An 18,975-nucleotide genomic window follows, 5' to 3' on the forward strand; every position below is an offset into this window, starting at 1 on the left:
CGCTTTGGATTCCAGGCACATTTCCATACCATTCTTTCTGATCTCTTTCAGAATCAGAGTCAGTGGAAAAAGCAAGTGTTCTGGCATTAAACGTGCCTGGGTTTCTTTATGAGCTCTGCCCTCCCACACCCCTGCCAGAAGCATTATCCTCATCATTGACATCATTTATTCAGCACTCAGTATACTCCACAAAGTATGTCAACTTCTTTATACATGTTGTTAAATTGTAACAAGACATATGGGGCAAGTGTTATTATCCCTGTTTCACCCATCACACAACTGCTAGCTGGTAGAGCAAGGACTTAGTTCAGGACCTGCTCCCAAAGCCTCTCCTCTTAACCAATATATTCTCCTTCAGCTCCAGTTCAACAACTTGCCCAAGGTCTCCCGTGGAGCTATGAATGGCGCAAAGAGGACTCAAGGCCACATCTGGCCTCAACTCATGTTCTTACTAATGATGCTGATGACATCAGTGCCATCATCTATAAAGCACAGTGATGATCACACAGAATGAGATGATGAGTGCACTCAACAGCTTCTAGCTCCCTGTCCTGAGTTCTAACATTTACATGCATGTGACTACATTTTTAAAAGTTTCACATTGCGTCCTGAAGTTTTCCCTAGTCTCTGTATTATATTCCAGTATATTTGAATTGAGAATTCAAATTGAGAATCTAAATGTAAATGCTACAGATTTTCAAGACATATTCATATTTATTAAAGTATCATTATATAACAATTTGTACAATTTTAGAAAAATAGCATAGAAAAATGATGACTATCCCTGAATATCATTGCCTATAAACTGAGAAGTTTTACATTATGAATTGTGACAAATAATTCCTATTCCCCTTATAATGTGATTACACTATAAATTTTCTTTGTAGCGTTTTACATAATTTTCCACAGAACACTTAAACAAAATTCATTTCTTTTGTCAACATTTCCTCAATGTTGAATTAATCAAATGTTTTGTGTTCGGGTACTTTTATATGTTCTAACTGAATTATAACTCAATTTTATTCTACCATTCAGAAATCTTAAAAATTCATACTAGCATCAAAAAGAATATATTCGCTTCCTTTCGGCCGGAACCGCCATCTTCCAGTAATTCGCCAAAATGACCAACACAAAGGGAAAAAGGAGAGGTACTCGCTATATGTTCTCTAGGCCTTTTAGAAAACATGGAGTTGTTCCTTTGGCAACATACATGCGAATCTACAAGAAAGGTGATATTGTGGACATCAAGGGAATGGGCACTGTTCAAAAAGGAATGCCCCACAAATGTTACCACGGCAAAACTGGAAGAGTCTACAATGTTGCCCAGCATGCTGTTGGCATTGTTGTAAACAAACAAGTTAAGGGCAAGATTCTTGCTAAGAGAATTAATGTACGTATTGAGCACATTAAGCACTCAAAGAGCCGAGACAGCTTCCTGAAGCGTGTGAAGGAAAATGATCAGAAAAAGAAGGAAGCCAAGGAGAAAGGTACTTGGGTTCAACTGAAGCGCCAGCCTGCCCCACCCAGAGAAGCACACTTTGTGAGAACCAATGGAAAGGAGCCTGAGCTGTTGGAACCCATTCCCTATGAATTCATGGCGTGATAAATGTAAAAAAAATAAAAGACGTCAAGACTGTAAAAATGTTTCTTTTAATTGAGTAGCAGCGCGGTATTGTCTTCCCCAAAGAAGTATTTAAAGCAAACTTTATATCCAAATTCAGTGGGGGATGGTTTTATTCAAATTTTGTGGGTTTTGAGGCACCTGGATGACTCAGTTAAGCATCCGACTTCGGGTCAGGTCATGATCTTGCAGTCCATGAGTTTGAGCCCCGCGTCAGGCTCTGGGCTGACAGCTCAGAGCCTGGATCCTGCTTTGGATTCTGTGTCTCCCTCTCTCTCTGCCCTCCCCTGCTTGTGTTCTCTCTAGAGTCTCAAAAATAAACATTAAAATATGATGGGGTTTTTGTTTGTTTTGTTTTTGCTGAAAGATGTGAAGTGGTTTATTGTACAATATACTCAATAGATTAGGAACTGCCAGATAGGACCTATAACATATTTTATAGTAGTTTGAAAATAGTTCCTCTAAATCACTAAGAAAAAAGATTTTTTAAAAACAAATGAAAGGTTATCTGTTGAAATTGCATTTAAGCACGGAAAATTGAGTACTTGTAATTGTATCAAGTCTTAAGTAGCTATGTTTTTAGGATAAAGAACTTCCCTTTGAAGCCTATTACTTAAAAAGATTGTTTAAAGCATTCTGGTTCCCACTGAATTGTTTTCCCTGTCATTTCCTGTTAAGTGTTTTTCTATATGGTGTTACGAAAAATTTATTTATTGGAAACGCTCTTTGTTGCCCCAGGTCCTTTGCACTTGCCTTTGCCCAAGACTGCCTATGCTTTCTAAAGTTGGTGAATTCCTGATTGTCCTTTGTTCACCTTGCATGTCATAAGTGAACCTTCCCTAATGTATTTTAAGGAGAAAGGAGAGGAATGAAACTGGAATCAAAGGAGAAAATCTGCTTTGGGATGATAGAATTAAATCCCTTATATCTACTTAAAAAAAAAAAAAAAAGAATATATTCTTTCTCTCCAAGATTTATCCATTGTGTCACATGACCAAATGCTTTGCTAGGCCTAGAAAGGGCTTAACTGCTACTCACTACAGTGATTCTTCCTACAAATGCCTCCAGTTTAGAGAGACAAATATTTACAGACTTGGAGAGCAAATTTCACTTAGGCAAACTGTATACTTTCTGTTAAATACTAATTTTAGAAAACTGAGGGAGAGAAAAACAAATTCACCTTCCTCCCATCTGGCTTACCCTTTGTTACTTTGCTATGGAACAGGAAGAAAATAATGCCCAGGGAGGGGACTGAGAAAAATATGTACTCCTTAATAATATTAAACCAACATAGTAATTTTAACTACATACATCATTTTATTTTTTTTATTTTTTTTTAATTTTTTTTTCAACGTTTATTTATTTTTGGGACAGAGAGAGACAGAGCATGAATGGGGGAGGCGCAGAGAGAGAGGGAGACACAGAATCGGAAGCAGGCTCCAGGCTCCGAGCCATCAGCCCAGAGCCCGACGCGGGGCTCGAACTCACGGACCGCGAGATCATGACCTGGCTGAAGTCGGATGCTTAACCGACTGCGCCACCCAGGCGCCCCACATACATCGTTTTAAAGATAATCTATCTGCAGGGTGCCTGGGTGGCTCAGTTGGTTGAGTGTCCAACTTTGGCTCAGGTCATGATCTCGCAGTTCGTGAGTTCGAGCCCTACATCGGGCTCTGTGTTGACTGCTCAGAGCCTGGAGCCTGGTTCAGATTCTGTGTCTCCCTCTCTCTCTGCCCCTTTCCCGCTCATGCTCTGTCTCTCTCTGTCTCTCAAAAATGAATAAATGTTTAAAAAAAATTTTTAAATAAAAAGTAAATTAAAAAAATATAATCTATCTGCATTCTGAATTCCCATACAAAAATAAGTCCATGTAATAGCTTTCTTCAAGTGACTGCTTGGATAATGCCTACATTTTTATATAATGGTGTCACTCAAGAGCAGTGGAAATTCTCTAAATTTCTCCATGACAAGTCCCATTAATTTTAATTGAAACTTCCCATTCCCAGCCTATCCTTGGCAGATAAAACAGCTTAGAGATTGTAGCCAAATGTAAGATTTCCCAGGAGGGTATCTGAAAATAAGTTATAAGTATTCAAGTAAGCCACCTGTCTGGATGAAGATTTATTCATTTGATCAGAATAGCTTTCCAAACTTCAAACAACCCATGCACAGAACAGATGTAGCTCTTTAAATGCAACTGTTTTTATTTCACTTTAGTTAACATGCATCACAAATGGATAGAGCAACTCTAAAGAGTCAAAATATACCAATGTTCAATAATGCATATTTGTTTATAAATCACAAGACGTAAATAAATGTCAAACCACAGTCTTAAATTTGAACACTCTAAATAATTATGTATATACTAACAGACTAGTAGCACTCCCTTCTAAGCTATGTTTCTAAATATAACAACTCATACATTGCAACAGTGACAATGTCATTCAAAAATGTGACTCACAGAGAAGGCATGGCTGTCACTGGGTGTGAGCCTTGCCCAGGACTTCAGCTTCTTGTATTCTAATAACACTAAAAAAAAAAAAAAAGACCTTAAGATAGCTGTTCCCTTAGATAATCCCTAAGATAATCATCTTAGACACCTATTATGACAGCACTAAAGTAAGTTCCTTCTAGTAACCATCAAATGCAATTTATTGTCATCACCAGAGAAAACTCTATACAAAGTGGCAGGTCCAAAGATAAATGAGACATGGTCCTTGCCCTCAAGAAGCTTATGCTATGGATGGCAGTTACCATGGCAGACAATGGTTAAGAGCCACGAAGGGTGAATTAATGACTGAGAGCTGAGAACAGGAAAGACATAGATAGTTGAAGAAGACTATATTTGGACACACTTATTAGTTCCATGATTCATTCCAAGTTACAATGCTGGATTCATTAATGTAATTTCTGGTGTTTCTACTTATAATAATGTTTTAACTTTTGATGGGAAATGTATCATTTGAATGTGAGAAACCGAACTGACCTACCTTATGAAATATTTTATGTAAGACTTTTTCACTGAATACTTTGTAACTACCAAACCCAAACTCCCACCTTCTACACACTTAGATCTCTTGAAGCTTTCTGGCCTTATCATTAGATGGAGAATAAAATATCCTTCTCGAAAACCTCAAATATGTTGTCTTTTTCTGACCCTAACTCTTCCACTGCTATCTCGTGTAATACATTAACATGTTTTCCCACTCAATATTAAATTTTAAAAAACCAAAAAGGAAAGTATGAAAACAACATGTGTATTTTAAGATCATGACAGGATTTCACTAGGTTGGACATCTGCGGTAAAGTGGGGTTTGAAGGGACTGGAGAGAGCAAGGTTGGCATGAGCTAATAATATGTGACACCTACTAGATTCAAGCTGTATGTAAATTAATCTGCACTGCCACCAAAGAAATTGGTAGTATTAATCTCATCTGGCAGATTAGAAAACAAAGGCTCAGAAAGGCCAAGTAAGTTTCCAAAGATCAAACAGCTAAGGACATGCTAAGGTCAGTGCTTACCTGAATTCAAAGTCCAAAATAGTCCCTGATCTTTCTACATATCAAACTATTTCTCTACTTTCATTCAGACATGGAACAAGCAACTGAGCCAAAGAGAACTTCATTCATGATTACAGAGATTATTTTGTCTCAGTCTCCACTTTCTCTACAAGAAAAAACAGTGGACTAGGCTTCTCTAAAAACAGGCCTTTTCTAATTCTCATTAAGAGTGGTTACAAAGTAACAAGGCTGAGTTTTTAACAGTTTTGTCACCACCATGTATCTGGCATCTAGAGAGAACTGACGTAAGTAAGCATTCAATAAATTTTTGTTGAGTGAGTGAATGGAACGTAATGCTTTGTGACTCAAGAACTGGCTCTTGAGGCAATTCTAGTAAAATTAGAAGTACTCTGAGCAATAAATAGCAGCATCTCTAAACTACAGTGCCCCTGCCCCAAATGAGAGAATGGGCAAATTCTTCTTGGTTGGTTAAGAAACTTTTACTTTTACAGTCACACTTTCTGTTTAATAAGATGTTTACAAAACAGGACAACAGAGCAATAATAAATGTAACCTTTTTATAAACACAGGGCTTAATGGAAAAAAAAGGATACAAAAGTAGTTTTTTTGATTTACCTTTTGTTTCTGCCCATTTCAAATGTAAATTTCTGGTACTGAAGCTAGTATACATTATGCTACACTGTATACACAGTAAATTATTAGAAAATCATTACTACCAGTAATTATGAAGGCTTAATGCAAAAATTCTGGATTATTAACATCCAGTGAATATATTCCATTCACTATTTTTTTTTTAATTTTTTTTTCAACGTTTATTTATTTTTTGGGACAGAGAGAGACAGAGCATGAACGGGGGAGGGGCAGAGAGAGAGAGGGAGACACAGAATGGGAAGCAGGCGCCAGGCTCTGAGCCATCAGCCCAGAGCCCGACGCGGGGCTCGAACTCACGGACCGCGAGATCGTGACCTGGCTGAAGTCGGACGCTTAACCGACTGCGCCACCCAGGCGCCCCTCCATTCACTATTTTTTGGAGTGATTGTTTTTTAGTCAAAACACTTTTTTGGTAATGTTTCATAAAAGGTAGCCAGCCAATAGTTTCTCTCACTTAATTTTTTAAGTGGCTAATGCCCTTGTTTGCTAAAATTGGAAGTATTCTACAGGGATTGAGAGATTTTTCTTGACATCTTTACGGCTTTGTAAGTAATAAAACAAACAGCCCTTAGATAAACAGCTTTTCACGTGCTCATTAACTGGCAGAGATTTGCTGCCATACAGCTTTACAAAGACCAAAGAAGGAATCTATAGCCAGTCACTGGGGAAATCACCGAGAAGAAAGAGTTTGACAGGAATCTTTAAGCTCTTCAAAACCAAGAACATCAAAACCAGAATACCAAATGCACCAACTTGCTTATCTGACCATACTTCCATGTTTAGGGTAGGGCTATATGTAAACAAATTTCTATAATAATAGTAATAACAATATGCAGTTAATGTTGGTAATCTAGGAAGTTCCAAGATAATAAACAGCAAGGGGAGACCATCTCAAAACTTACAACCTAGAAGAAGCCACTCCAACTGTGGTCTTCCCAGGGCTCTACTGTGCTTTACTCATCCTGCTGTTTCTCAGTGTCATGTGGTTTGATACAATTCCTAGGGCTTCCCTTTACTTCTATTCCTCATATCCGTTCATTTTCTTTTTCTGAAATCACCATGTTAGCCATTAATTGCATCCTCTGAGGCATATTACCATCACTTATTTAATAAAAATGAAATGAAATTATTCATGGAAGGTAATACTGGTTAAGAAGAATATTAAGGAATGGATCAAAATGATTATTCATTCACAGTGTGTCTCCTGATAACTTCCTTCTGAAGTGTCAAAAAAGATAAATGAAAGGAGTAAAAATGTTCCAGAAGCTAAGAAACAAAGTTAAGTATTTGGTGCATAGATAGGCTGCAGATCAGATTGCTTCTAGAAAACCATAAAACAACATACTGACATATGAAGACACACCTAAAGTTTGGATGCTAAAAGGAAATATTTACAAAACCAGGCAGTGGTTGTTTATCTCATAATCTACCCACCAAAATGTCAGACTTGAGATCAACAAAATATGAAAGAAATCCCTAATTCTTTTATGTTCCTTGTCGGGGTATATAGTAAGTGGTTCTTTACCACTTTTCATGCTGGCATATCATATTCCCATCAATAAGTCATGACATGAAAAATGGAGCGAATTTTTTTCAAAGTACACACATTTTCTAGAAATACTAATCATGCCTGCTGGCTACATTTTGATCCACTCCGCCTCCTGTGAGAATTACTGATTTAGCTGAGTCCTCAATTAGTGAAATGCCTTCTGATATAATGAAGATGTATGCTGTTCCTCAAACTATGTGTGATGGACTGATTTTTTTAAAAAAATTCAGTTTGTTGCAGACTGATATTTTGTCAAATACAATAAAATGAATTACTAGAAAAATAAAATGAAAAAATACAAGCATGTTTAATGAGATTCAATAGACATAAAATTACTGTCCACTGCTATACGAGTTTTTATTTTTTTAATGTTTCATTTTTAGTGAGAGCAAGCAAGCGTGAGAGCAAGTAGGAGAGGGGCAGAAAGAGAGGGCGACACAGAATCTGAAGCAGGCTCTAGGCTGTGAGCTGTCAGTACAGAGCCCGACGCGGGGCTCAAACTCACAAACCGTGAGATCGCAACCTGAGCCGCAACACAACACACAGAGATCGCAACACAGAGCCCGACACGGGGCTCAAACTCACAGCCCGTGAGATCATGACCTGAGCTGAAGTCGGACGCTTAACTACCTGAGTCACCCAGGTACCCCAAAGTTTCTAAATACTCTCAATTTCTTTATTTAATTCACAGCGGACAAAAAAAAAGAAAAAAAAAAAAAAAGAAGGGGCGACACCAGGTCAGGTCATAATCACCAAGCCAACCAATTTCAAAAAGCATAAATCTCAGGCTTATCTATGGAACTAGCCAACAGGTTATAGGTCTAAGTTTACAGGAGGTTTATTTCTCCAGGGCACCAGTCTGGATTAAAGCTGCCCCTTAAACCTATGTTATGACTGTACTGAGTTGGGCTACCCAAAGGAACGTATTTCTTAGAGGCACAAGGGTAACTGCAATTGAGAGCAAGATACTTCAAGATGATAAAATCTTTAAGCTTTGACCATAAACTGTACATTTAACAACCTGATTTCCCACTTCAATAGCTTTTTTAGTTTTAGTAAAAATGTCTTTCCCTGGATAAGGCTGTAAGTAAACCCAGTTGCTCACACCCCCAACGAAAATCTCCAGCTTCATACCACGGCCAGGCTGCCATGAACAAAATATTAAAATGTCAAGTAAAATTCAGTCTCTGTACTGAAAGATCTTAACCCAGACAGACAGATATATCAACAATGATAAAATGAAGTGCTATAATCGACACATGTATAAAAGGTCATGGTCTCAAATACCATCCATACACCAATGATTCCCAAATTCACATTTCTAAATACACCCTGTCTCCTGAACCAAAAATCTGCTCATCCAACTGTCCGCAATTTCTCCACCTGTACATCTGTGGGCATCTCACACCAGGTACAAACTCCTAACTTCCTTGCCCAAAAGCATCACCTGCTTCTCCCACAGTGTTTCTCAATTAACAGCTACCCCAACCTTCCGGATGCTCAAGGCAAAAACCACAGGTCACCTTCAATTCCTCAGTTTCTCATGTACCTCACTTCCAATGCATAAGTAAGCATGTCAACAATACACTCTACCACTTGTCACTCTCCCCATGGCCATCATGTAGGCCTAGGCCTCTTGTTCCTGGATTATTCTCACAGCCCCCAATTTAAGGGACCTGATCCAACCACTGTCTCGCTTAAGTCTATTCTCAGCAAAGGAGCCAGAGGAGCCTTTATAAACCCAACTCTGCCAGGTGGGTCCTCTGCTCACAAACTTCCAGTGGCTTTAAAGCCTAAGCCCTTTCAGTCCCAACCTAACCCGCCCTTCTGACCTTACCTCCTAAAGTTGCCCAAGCAATTCCGCTTTAGCTATGCTGCCTGCTTTTACTCTCCTCACTTATGTTAGACGTACCACCTCTCTGACCTTCCTGGATCAACTGGTAAGAGTATAAGCCCTCTGTCCCACTGCCATCTACCAGCTCTCATCTGCTCATTAATTTTTATCACCGTTATTCATTAACCTTAACACCACCTGTCACTCATCAGTTTATGTGTTCATTTGGCACCTCTCCTCACGAGAAAGAAAACTTTAAGAGGACCTCCTTTCATTGACTGCTAAATCTTCAGGGCCCCGAACTGTGCCTCATAAGTAATGGCCAATCAAAAATATTTTCTGAATGAATGAATGATCAAAGACGGATGTCATGATCTGGCTGGTTATAGGAAGTGCCAGAGATGCATTTACACAAAACAGATGACATTGAAACTAGGTCTTGAAAGAAGACTCAGGATTGTCTGACATGGAAAAGACTAAAAATATCACTGCCATATGCACATTTTCCACAAAATCTTGAAGCACAAGAATACATTATACGGATGGGGGCACCTGGGGGGCTCAGTCAATTAAGTATCCGACTCCTGATTTCTGCTCAGGTTGTGGTGTCATGGTCTGTAAGTTCAAGCGCCGTGTCAGTCTCTGCGCTGACAGCACTGAGCCTGCTTGGGATTCTCTCTCTCCCTGTCTCTCTTAAAAAAAAAAATAATAATCATAAGGGAGACTATTAACTTGCTAGCTGAGAAAATTCCCCCCAAAAGAAATTACTCCCCAAGATTCAGAAAAAGGTCAGGGTATGGATTAACCATAAGAAAATTGGGGCTCCTGGGTGGTTTAGTCGGTTAAGCATCTGACTTCAGCTCAGGTCATGATCTTGTGTTTGTGGGTTCAAAACCTGTACAGGTTCTGTACTGACAGCTCAGAGCCTGGAGCTTGCTTCCGATTCTGTGTGTCCCTCTCTCTGCCTCTCCTCTGCTCGTGCTCTTTCTCTCTCAAAAATAAAGAATAAAAACACTTTTTTAATTTAAAAAATATAAGAAAATTTCCATAGTCCTCATAAAATTTTACAGATGAAAAATTACCACAAAATACATTAAGCTCTAAATAAGGTAAACTTGCTCTCAGTAACCTGTTTATTGTTTCCTTGACTATTTTTTTTTTTTTGCCACAAGTGTTCCATTTCATTCTCCTAGTATTGTCCTTATATGATGGGACTAGAGCTCTAATTTTATTTTTAAGCATTTTAAAATTTTAAAAATTTCATTTTTTTATTTAAATTTTAGTTAATATACAGTGCAATACTGGTTTCAGGAGTAGAATTCAGTGATTCATCACTTACATACAACACCCAGTGCTCATCATCACAAGTGCTTAGTCCCCATCACCCACCTAGCCCATCTCCCTCCGTCTTCCCTCCTTCAACCCATAGCTTGTTCTCTATCATTAAGAGTCTCTTGTGGTTTGTTTCCCTCTCTTCTCTCCCCCCTAATTCTAATATGTTCATCTGTTTTGTTTCTTAAATTCCACATGTGACTGAAATCACATGCTATTTGTCTTTCTCTAATTGACTTATTTCACTTAGCATAACACATTATAGCTCCATCCATATCATGGCAAATGGCAAGTTCTCATTCTTTTTAATGGCTAAGTAATATTCCATTGTGTGTGTGTGTGTGTGTGTGTGTGTGTGTGTGTGTGTGTGTATCACATCTTCTTTGATAGACCTTGGCGTTCTCTCCATAAATTGACTATTGTTGATAATGCTGTTATAAACACTGGGGTGCATGTATCCCTTCAAATCTGTATTTCTGTTATCTTTTGGGTAAATACTTAATAGTGCAATTGTTGAATCATAGGATAGTTCTTTTTTGTTGTTGTTTCTTGAAGACAATGCTCTGATTTTAAAAAGATAACCAAAGAGAAAAAAACAGTTTTCAACATCTAGAACTTCAGAGTTCCATGGAATATTCAATGGACTATGGCCATTCTGGAATATTTCTCAAATATTATCTTTCACTATCTGAAATTGTCTTACCTATATTAATTTTCTTGTAGATTTCTCACCTTCCCATTAAAAACTGAAATCCCATTAAAAAGTGAAAAGAGAAGAGACTTTACCTCTTTTCTCCATAGTATCCCTAGGGTCTGATAGGTCCAAGCACTCAGAGCACCCAATAAATGCTCAATGAATGTATAAATAAAATTCAAATTATAAATAAATGATTATTTTTCATAAGGAGTTAAGACTTTAACTTCTGGCACCTGTTTTTAGCAGTGCATTTCTCCCTGAGTTCTTTTTCTTTTATAAATATTTTTTAATGTTTATTCATTTTTGAGAGAGAGACAGAGAGCAAGCAGGGGAGGGACAGAGAGGCTGGGAGACACAGAATCTGAAACAGGCTCCAGGCTCTGAGGGGTCAGCACAGAGCCTGACATGGGGCTTGAACTCATGAACCACAAGATCATGACCTGAGCCGAAGTCGGTGCTTAACCAAGTGAGCCACTCAGACGCCCCCTCTCTGATTGAGTTCTCAACAGTATCAAAAGTACAAGTTGAATTGTGTCATTATTCTCATGTCTGGTTTTAGCATATTCTAGGAAAAGTATTTCAGCACATGCCAGAGAAGCATGAAGTCTGGGAAATGGTAGCTGTGATGATCCAGTGCTACAAGAAACAGGGCAAAGAAGGCAGAGAGATACCCGCAATATGCCAACAAGTGACACTGGGCTTTACGTCGCTCCCTAGTGGCAGCTGTGCGAGGAATACTTTATTACATCCTCATCCACATTTCTTGCAGGCATTGCACGATCAGTTTACAGACTTTAAGCAATGCCAAATGTCTCTATAATAAAAGCTGTAGTAAATTCCAAAATACTAGTGCTTCTTAAACACCCAAACTCCACACACACTCAAATTAGTCTCAACTGTATTAAATTTACAAACCTAGGCATAGAGGTCCAAGTCTTTTCTCTTTTCTCATCATTGCAACATCCTTTCACTTCTCCCTCCCCCCATCCCACCTTCCGTCTCTCACCCGTAAAATTCACTCATTCTTTCATTCATTTATGCATTTGTTTAGCTATACATTTCATAAACAGCTGTCAGCATCATTCAACAACCCCTTTTCTGTGTTTATAACATTGTAAAATACTGTTTCACTGGCTAAGGAACTACAACCTGTTTTGATTCCCTGCCAATCGCTGCAGGTAGGTATGAAGAATGCTGCGTAATTCTAGATGGAACCCTCTCTCCCCTCAGGTTCGGGTTCTTCAGGCAACAGCAGCTCCCTTACTAGCTTTGTGAAGGAAGGGTGCTTCGCCACTGCCTTCCCCACCCACACAAAGGCCTGTCTCCCTCCCTCTGCTCCGCTCCCCATACTAGCCGGCCCTGAACAAGGTCACAAATGTTTCCACTGCTGAGGCTGGAAGCTAGACAAGCCAGACACCTGGGAAGCTCAGTGACGGTCAGTGTTTTAGATAAAGCTGTAATCCCTGCCACAATTGTTGTTTCTCTCCTTTTAAAATCACCATTAAGGTAATAGTGGATGTACCTCATTCAGATCTTAAGCAAAATCAAAACCAAAGAGGAAAATGATGTCTAAAGAATATTTGGACTTACCAAGTCAGTATTGTGAGCTATAAGACACTAGCAGTTTTCATTTTTTTTTTCCATCAGAAACAAAAATAAACCAACTATCATCTACTGTGACCATTTCATTAAAAAAAAGGGGGGGGGAATTTAGAGCAGTAAGATTTTACTCTAAGGAGCAGTACTTACAAAGAATGAATATTAGGCAGCCTAATTTTTTCATGTGTGAAAACTAGTATCATAGCGAGTAGGACATTTCTTTTTTGTCCCTGAACTGTGTCCAAAGCAGTGGTGGACCAAGGAGCAATAAAGTAACATATATTTTAGAGAAGTGCATGTGAGAAGACAGGGGTGGCTCTCCTCAGATTTCAAGGCTACAGATAGGGATCAGGAAAATCACCCATAAAGATAGGAGGTACCCGCATGAATGGAAAAGGCCAACATCTCATTGTCTACCTAGCTAGGCATGCATTTATGAAGTATCCTTACTAACCAGCCCCCTGTGTATATTTAAGCAGGAAATAGGGAGAAGTGGAGACTTAAGGGCCGTGGGATTGAAAGGTGGGAAATGGAAGAGGGTACGGGTAAGGCAAAGCAACCAAGTGACATAAACAGCTATCATTTGGCTGGACAACAATGCCACTTAGCTCATCTGAGGTGAAGGGCGAAGTCTTAATTCAGATATGAAACTGACGTAAAAAATGGAGGGGGGTAGGTGCCTGGGTGGCTTAGTTGGTTTAGCATCCGAGTCCCATACTGGGCTCAGTGCTGTCAGCCTATCAGCGCCAAGCCCACTTTGGATCCTCTGTCTCCCTCTCTGCCCCACCCTCGCTTTCTTTCCTTCACTCTCTCTCCTTCTCTCCCTCTCTCTCTCTCTCCCTCTCTCTCAAAAAATAATGAAAACACGACAAAAAAAATTTTTTAAGTGGGGAACAGAATTTGAGAACTCTGCTTTCTCTCTCTCTCTCTCTCTCTCTCTCTCCCACTCTCTCTCCTTCTCTCCCTCTCTCTCTCTCTCAAAAAATAATGAAAACATGACAAAAAAATTTTTTTAAGTGGGGAACAGAATTTGAGAACTCTGCTTTCCCATGAGAAAGAGCAGATGTACACAGTACAGTTGGATTCAGTGAGTAGGAAAAAAAAACAGAAAAAAGAATTTAGGGGTACCTGGGTGGCACAGTTAAGCATGTGACTCTTGATCCTGGCTCAGGTCATGATCTCACAGTTCATGAGTTAAAGCCCCACATCATGCTCTGTGCTGATGGTGCAGAGCCTGCTTGGGATTCTGTCTTTCTCTCTGCCCCTTCCCTGCTTATACACACACACTCTCTCTCAAAATAAATAAATAAATAAATAAACATAATTTTTTTTAATATTAAAAAAAATAAAAATTTAAAAAGTCTGAACCCCATGAAGACTAAATTATGAACCAACTATAAAATACTTAGTTTTTTAAGCTGGCTAAAAACCCAAGAAAACTCTATGGATCAGCACAGGCCCCCAGACTGGCTTTTAGGAAAGAACTGATCTAGCCCAAGTCTTCATTTGACATGAAAACAATGTGCTCAACTCATGCTCAAGGACCCACACGATTATGTTTTCTACCTTCATGCTGGGTATTGCACGGAGAGCACCAGTGCACCCTGGCGGGTGCTGGCTGGTAAACACGCTCATTCCTGGCAAAGTAACAGCAGAACACTACTTTCACAGAGGTGGTAGGGAGAAAGACGTAGCAGCTCCACTCAGTCCCACTGCCCCACCGTTCACTAGTCACAACCATTTATTTTTAATTTTTTTAAATGTTTTTATCTATTTTTGAGACAGAGAGAGACAGAGCATGAGCAGGGGAGGGGCAGAGAAAGAGGGAGACACAGAATCCGAAACAGGCTCCAGGCTCTGAGCTGTCAGCACAGAGCCTGACATGGGGCTCGAACTCATGGACTATGAGATCATGACCTGAGCTGAAGTCAGATGCTTAACTGACGGAGCCACCCAGGTGCCCTCACAACCATTTTTTTTTTTTTAACTTATGCTTCATCTTTCCTTCCATTTTCCTCTTGCTTTCTCTTCCCTCATCACTCTTTTCCTTCCACAGCCCCCTTTCCTAGGGTCAGTTACAGCAAACAGCACAAGGACAGTTAAGAGAAGAGACATAACTTCAGATTCTTGTCATCTGAAAGACACTTTTTTTCTAGTAGACATGTCTTAGTATTATTAACAGGTAAATGTCATTGTATTTTACATTTTAGGCCACCCAAATTAAATGGTAAGATTAAAAGAAAATAAAAATACAATAAAGTATAAAAATCATAGTTTCTATTTTAAACGTGCTAAAACTTCAACACCAAATTACTATCAATTTCCATACAGAGAAATTGGGATGAAGTTATTTGTTCATTTTGTTTAAATGTAATGAAATGTATCATTTAGTTCAGAAAGCATTTTTCAATTTGTCAGTCTAAAGGTTTAAAATACACAGGTGTGTGTACAAAGAGTTACATACACATAAATATATAATAAATTTAGGGTACACTGTCCTCCCTTCCTTTAAGGAAATCAAAAACTGAAGATGCATTTTATTTCACAATTATGAACAAGTACTTATTAGGCATCTAAGAGGAGTAACTTTATAATAATAACTACCTTAATTCTCAAGTATAAAACAGAACTGATTTCATCTCCTTACCTTAGTAACCAGCATTTCAAGATACACATAAATAGCAATGGCTATAAAAAAATATTACTAATGATGAAAATTTCCAATAATCTGGCTTTGACATTTCATCATCACTACTCAATTTTTCATGTTCATCCTCTATGACTATTCTCTCTTAGAATCTAATGAACATAAAAGGCAAGCTTTTACTAGAAACAATGAAGAGAAACAATGTAGTCTGGGTACTATTTCTCAGAGGCTGTTTGAGAAATGCAGAGCAAGTCCCTGATGGCTTTCTTTCTGCATCCTCCACGTGTGAGTCAGTTGCTAGGAAACGTGAAAAGACAGGGATTTCGTGTTAGGCCTGAGGAACAATGAGCTAGCTTAATAATGATCTGAATACTAACACATAACCCTCATAAAGGTTGTCTACCTTAGGAGCTAAAGATTACAAATGATGTGTTTCCAGAGAAACAAATTTTGAGACCTAGCCTTTAACTATTATAAACAGATTCTGGTATCCACTAAAATATGAAGTAACAGCCATGGACATCTTAAAATCTTTTTTTTTTTTCTTTCAGCCAGAAGTTGCACCCATCCTACTAGCCAAGCTTATAGATGACAAATCTTTCCACTGCTTCAAGTTATATTTTGATATCACTGAACATACACACACATGTGAACATGTGCATACAAGTACCAAAAGAAAAAACATGCACATCACCACTACATAGTAAAATACTTGCCACAAAAGTATCAGAAGAGCAAAGGGAAGAGCTAGAAACAAGGGAAATACACACAAACAACAGGCGCATGTGCACACACACATAAAATGCATCTCTCAGTCCATGGGGCTTGGTGTCCCCGTGTCTAAGAAACAGAGGAAGAACTCTGGATGGGGACTCAGAAAATATGGGATATGTGAAATCACTGTGTGACTCTGAGAAAGTATCCTAACCTCTCTGGGAATCATTTCCTGGAAAATTAACAGAGTAATGCTAACCCCAAAAGATTTTTGGAGGACTGGATGATGCTGTGCATGTGCAAGCATTTTAAAATTGTACAGCACTGTGTGTGTAAAGACAGTATCAATATTGTATTTTAAAAATGGCCATTTCAGTGAACAGGTATATGAATAGGATTCAATATTTGAAAATCAAAATTAAGCCAAGTATAAATCATTAATGAAGGAAGTGGAGAATTCCCCCCCCCACACCAAAATTTCAGATGTAATTTAGAGCATTTCATTTATATTAACATCAAAACACTTGTTTTCAGTTGCTAATATGGGAAATGTAAGGATTTAAAATCAACAAAAAACCACCAAAAGAACTTACCTTTGGTATGTTTCTTAAAGAAATGTTAAGCCATGTGTATCAATTCCTCTATAATTTTAAAGTAAAAAAGTATATCAAACTATGAAAGAAGTAAAAGCTTTTTTTAATTTTTTAAGGTTTATTTTTAAGAGAGAGAGAGAGGAGAGACAGCACAAGCACGGGAGGGGCAGAGACAGAGGGAGACAGAATCCAAAGCAGGCTCCAGGCTCTGAGCTGTCAGCACAGAGCCTGACACCGGGCTTGAACTCACAGACCGTGAGATCACGACCTGAGCCGAAGTCGGACGCTTAACCGACTGAGCCATCCAGGCATCCCAAGCGTAAAAGCATTTTTTTCTTGAAGTTTATTTATTTATTTTGAGAGAGAGAGTGCAAGCAGGGGAGGGGCAGAGAGAGCAGGAGATAAAGAGAATCTGAAGCACACTCCATGTAGTCACTGCCCAGGGCCTGACACGGGGTTTGAACCCATGAAACCATGAGATCACCACATGAGCTGATACCAAGTTGGATGCTCAACCAACTGAGCCACCCAGGTGCCCCTAAAAGTAAGCTTTCAAGTAAACCATATCAAATACTGTCCTCTTTGTCTTTTCTATGCCTAAAAGCAGCTTTGCCATCACTTCTACCTTTTAAAAAAATGAATTTACAAACTGTAAAATCTGTGAACCTCTACTACATTCAAATTCAAACTCTATTTATACGTGGATTATGGAGGCTTTTTAAGGCTCCTAGTAGAGTTTCTTACACTCCCAGTGGAGAACGCCCAGCATCCAGGATCTGTTTGTTTGCTAGAGCTGCCACAACAAAATACCACAGACTGGGAGGCTTCCACAACAGAATTTTCTCACTGTTCTGAAGGCCGGAAGTCCAAGATCAAGGTGTCGTAGGCTTGGCATCTCTGGAGGCCTCTCTCCTTGACTTGTTGGTGGCTGCCTCCTCTCTGAGTGTCTCCACATGGTCTTTCATCTGTGCAAGCTCATCCCTAGATCTCATCCTCTTCTCCTCAGGACATCAGTCAGAGTGGAGTACCACCCCCCACATGGGTGGCCCTTAGTTACCTCTGCCCTATCTCCAAATGTAATCATATTCTCAGGTCGTAGAGGTTAAGAAGTGAACATACAAATTTTGGAGGGACACAAAATTTAGCTCATAACACTCCACGTCCACTTGATCTCAGTGGAACCCTAAGAACTAAGAAATGCTAAAAGGAAAACAGCTCCATACGCAGGCTGCAATGCATTCTTCAAGGTTCAAAATCTCCAGGTCCTTGTCAAGAAAGGAAACAATGCAGCCATTGCATGGCCATTTAGGAGTAATTATGTTAACATACGTAAATATCAACACGGCTGAGGAAACAGAGGTCTTTTGGGCTCACAGACTAAAAGGACAAACACTGGTATGTTCAGCTGTTTTCAAAAAGTTCCTGCAGCTCTATCTGCTGACTTTCCCGTTTACTTAGGCTGGGCCTTCATCTAAAAGAACCACAATGCTTGAGTAGCAGCAAACTCTGTGGAGGGGACACAAATAACAAGCTATTATGTGATGACTCTGCAAGTTTTCTTTCAAAGGAAACTATAAAAAAAATCATTAAATGCAGTTCCTGAATATTTCTGACATTGATCTGGTATAAAAAGTCAGGTGAACAGACACGTTTTCATTGCCTCAGACTACGTTATGATCTTGTGTATAAAATTAACATCACAAAACACTGCCTTAACACAAAAGAACCATAGATTTCTACAGTTTTTACCATCCTCAAATATTTTCTCATTTCAGCCTCATGAAGATTCTGTGAGGTAGAGAAGGCAGGAAAAGATGAGAAAAATGAATAAGAGTGAAGTTAAATGGCTTGCCCAAGGTCACAAATTAATAACCAAGGGAATAAAAATAAGAATGAAGGACTTCTGACATCTAAGCCAGCACTCTTTATTTTTGGGACTTAATGACATTCAGGGTATTGAAACCACAATCTGGCAAAATTCACTTTGTTTATTTTAGCTCCACGGGGATGTAAAGGTCTATAAATAAAATTTGCTGAAATTCTGCATATGACCACAAAATGAATTTAATCTGAAATAAAAAGAAATCTGATTTCTTCAACAAGTGTAACATTTTAAAGATATCAAAGCAAAAAAAAAAAAAAAAAAAAAAAAACAGGAATTCCCATAATTAATAATACAAGGCACAATTTAACCTAGCAACCAGATGGCATTATTAA

General features: G+C 38.8%; 2 protein-coding genes across 2 annotated transcripts in view; one reads left to right on the forward strand and one right to left on the reverse strand.

Annotated features, from left to right (window-relative positions):
• Positions 1-18,975, reverse strand: part of SLC2A13 (solute carrier family 2 member 13) — a 381,359-nt gene that overhangs the window by 235,690 nt on the left and 126,694 nt on the right. The gene's annotated exons all lie outside the window — the stretch shown is intronic.
• On the forward strand, positions 1,082-1,646 carry LOC124502087 (60S ribosomal protein L21-like). Its single transcript, XM_047066542.1, has one exon. It carries the CDS (start codon positions 1,121-1,123, stop codon positions 1,601-1,603), a length of 483 nt encoding a protein of 160 aa, XP_046922498.1. The 5' UTR covers positions 1,082-1,120; the 3' UTR covers positions 1,604-1,646.

Source organism: Lynx rufus, unplaced genomic scaffold (genome assembly GCF_022079265.1).
Source record: "Lynx rufus isolate CCGP_SWC_20201006 ecotype Redwood Valley unplaced genomic scaffold, mLynRuf1.p SCAF_7, whole genome shotgun sequence".
In the NCBI taxonomy this organism is placed as follows: domain Eukaryota; kingdom Metazoa; phylum Chordata; class Mammalia; order Carnivora; family Felidae; genus Lynx; species Lynx rufus.

What these genes read in the sequence shown, in the direction of transcription:
- LOC124502087 (XM_047066542.1), top strand. Translation starts at nt 1,121, where the DNA reads ATGACCAACACAAAGGGAAAAAGGAGAGGTACTCGCTATATGTTCTCT.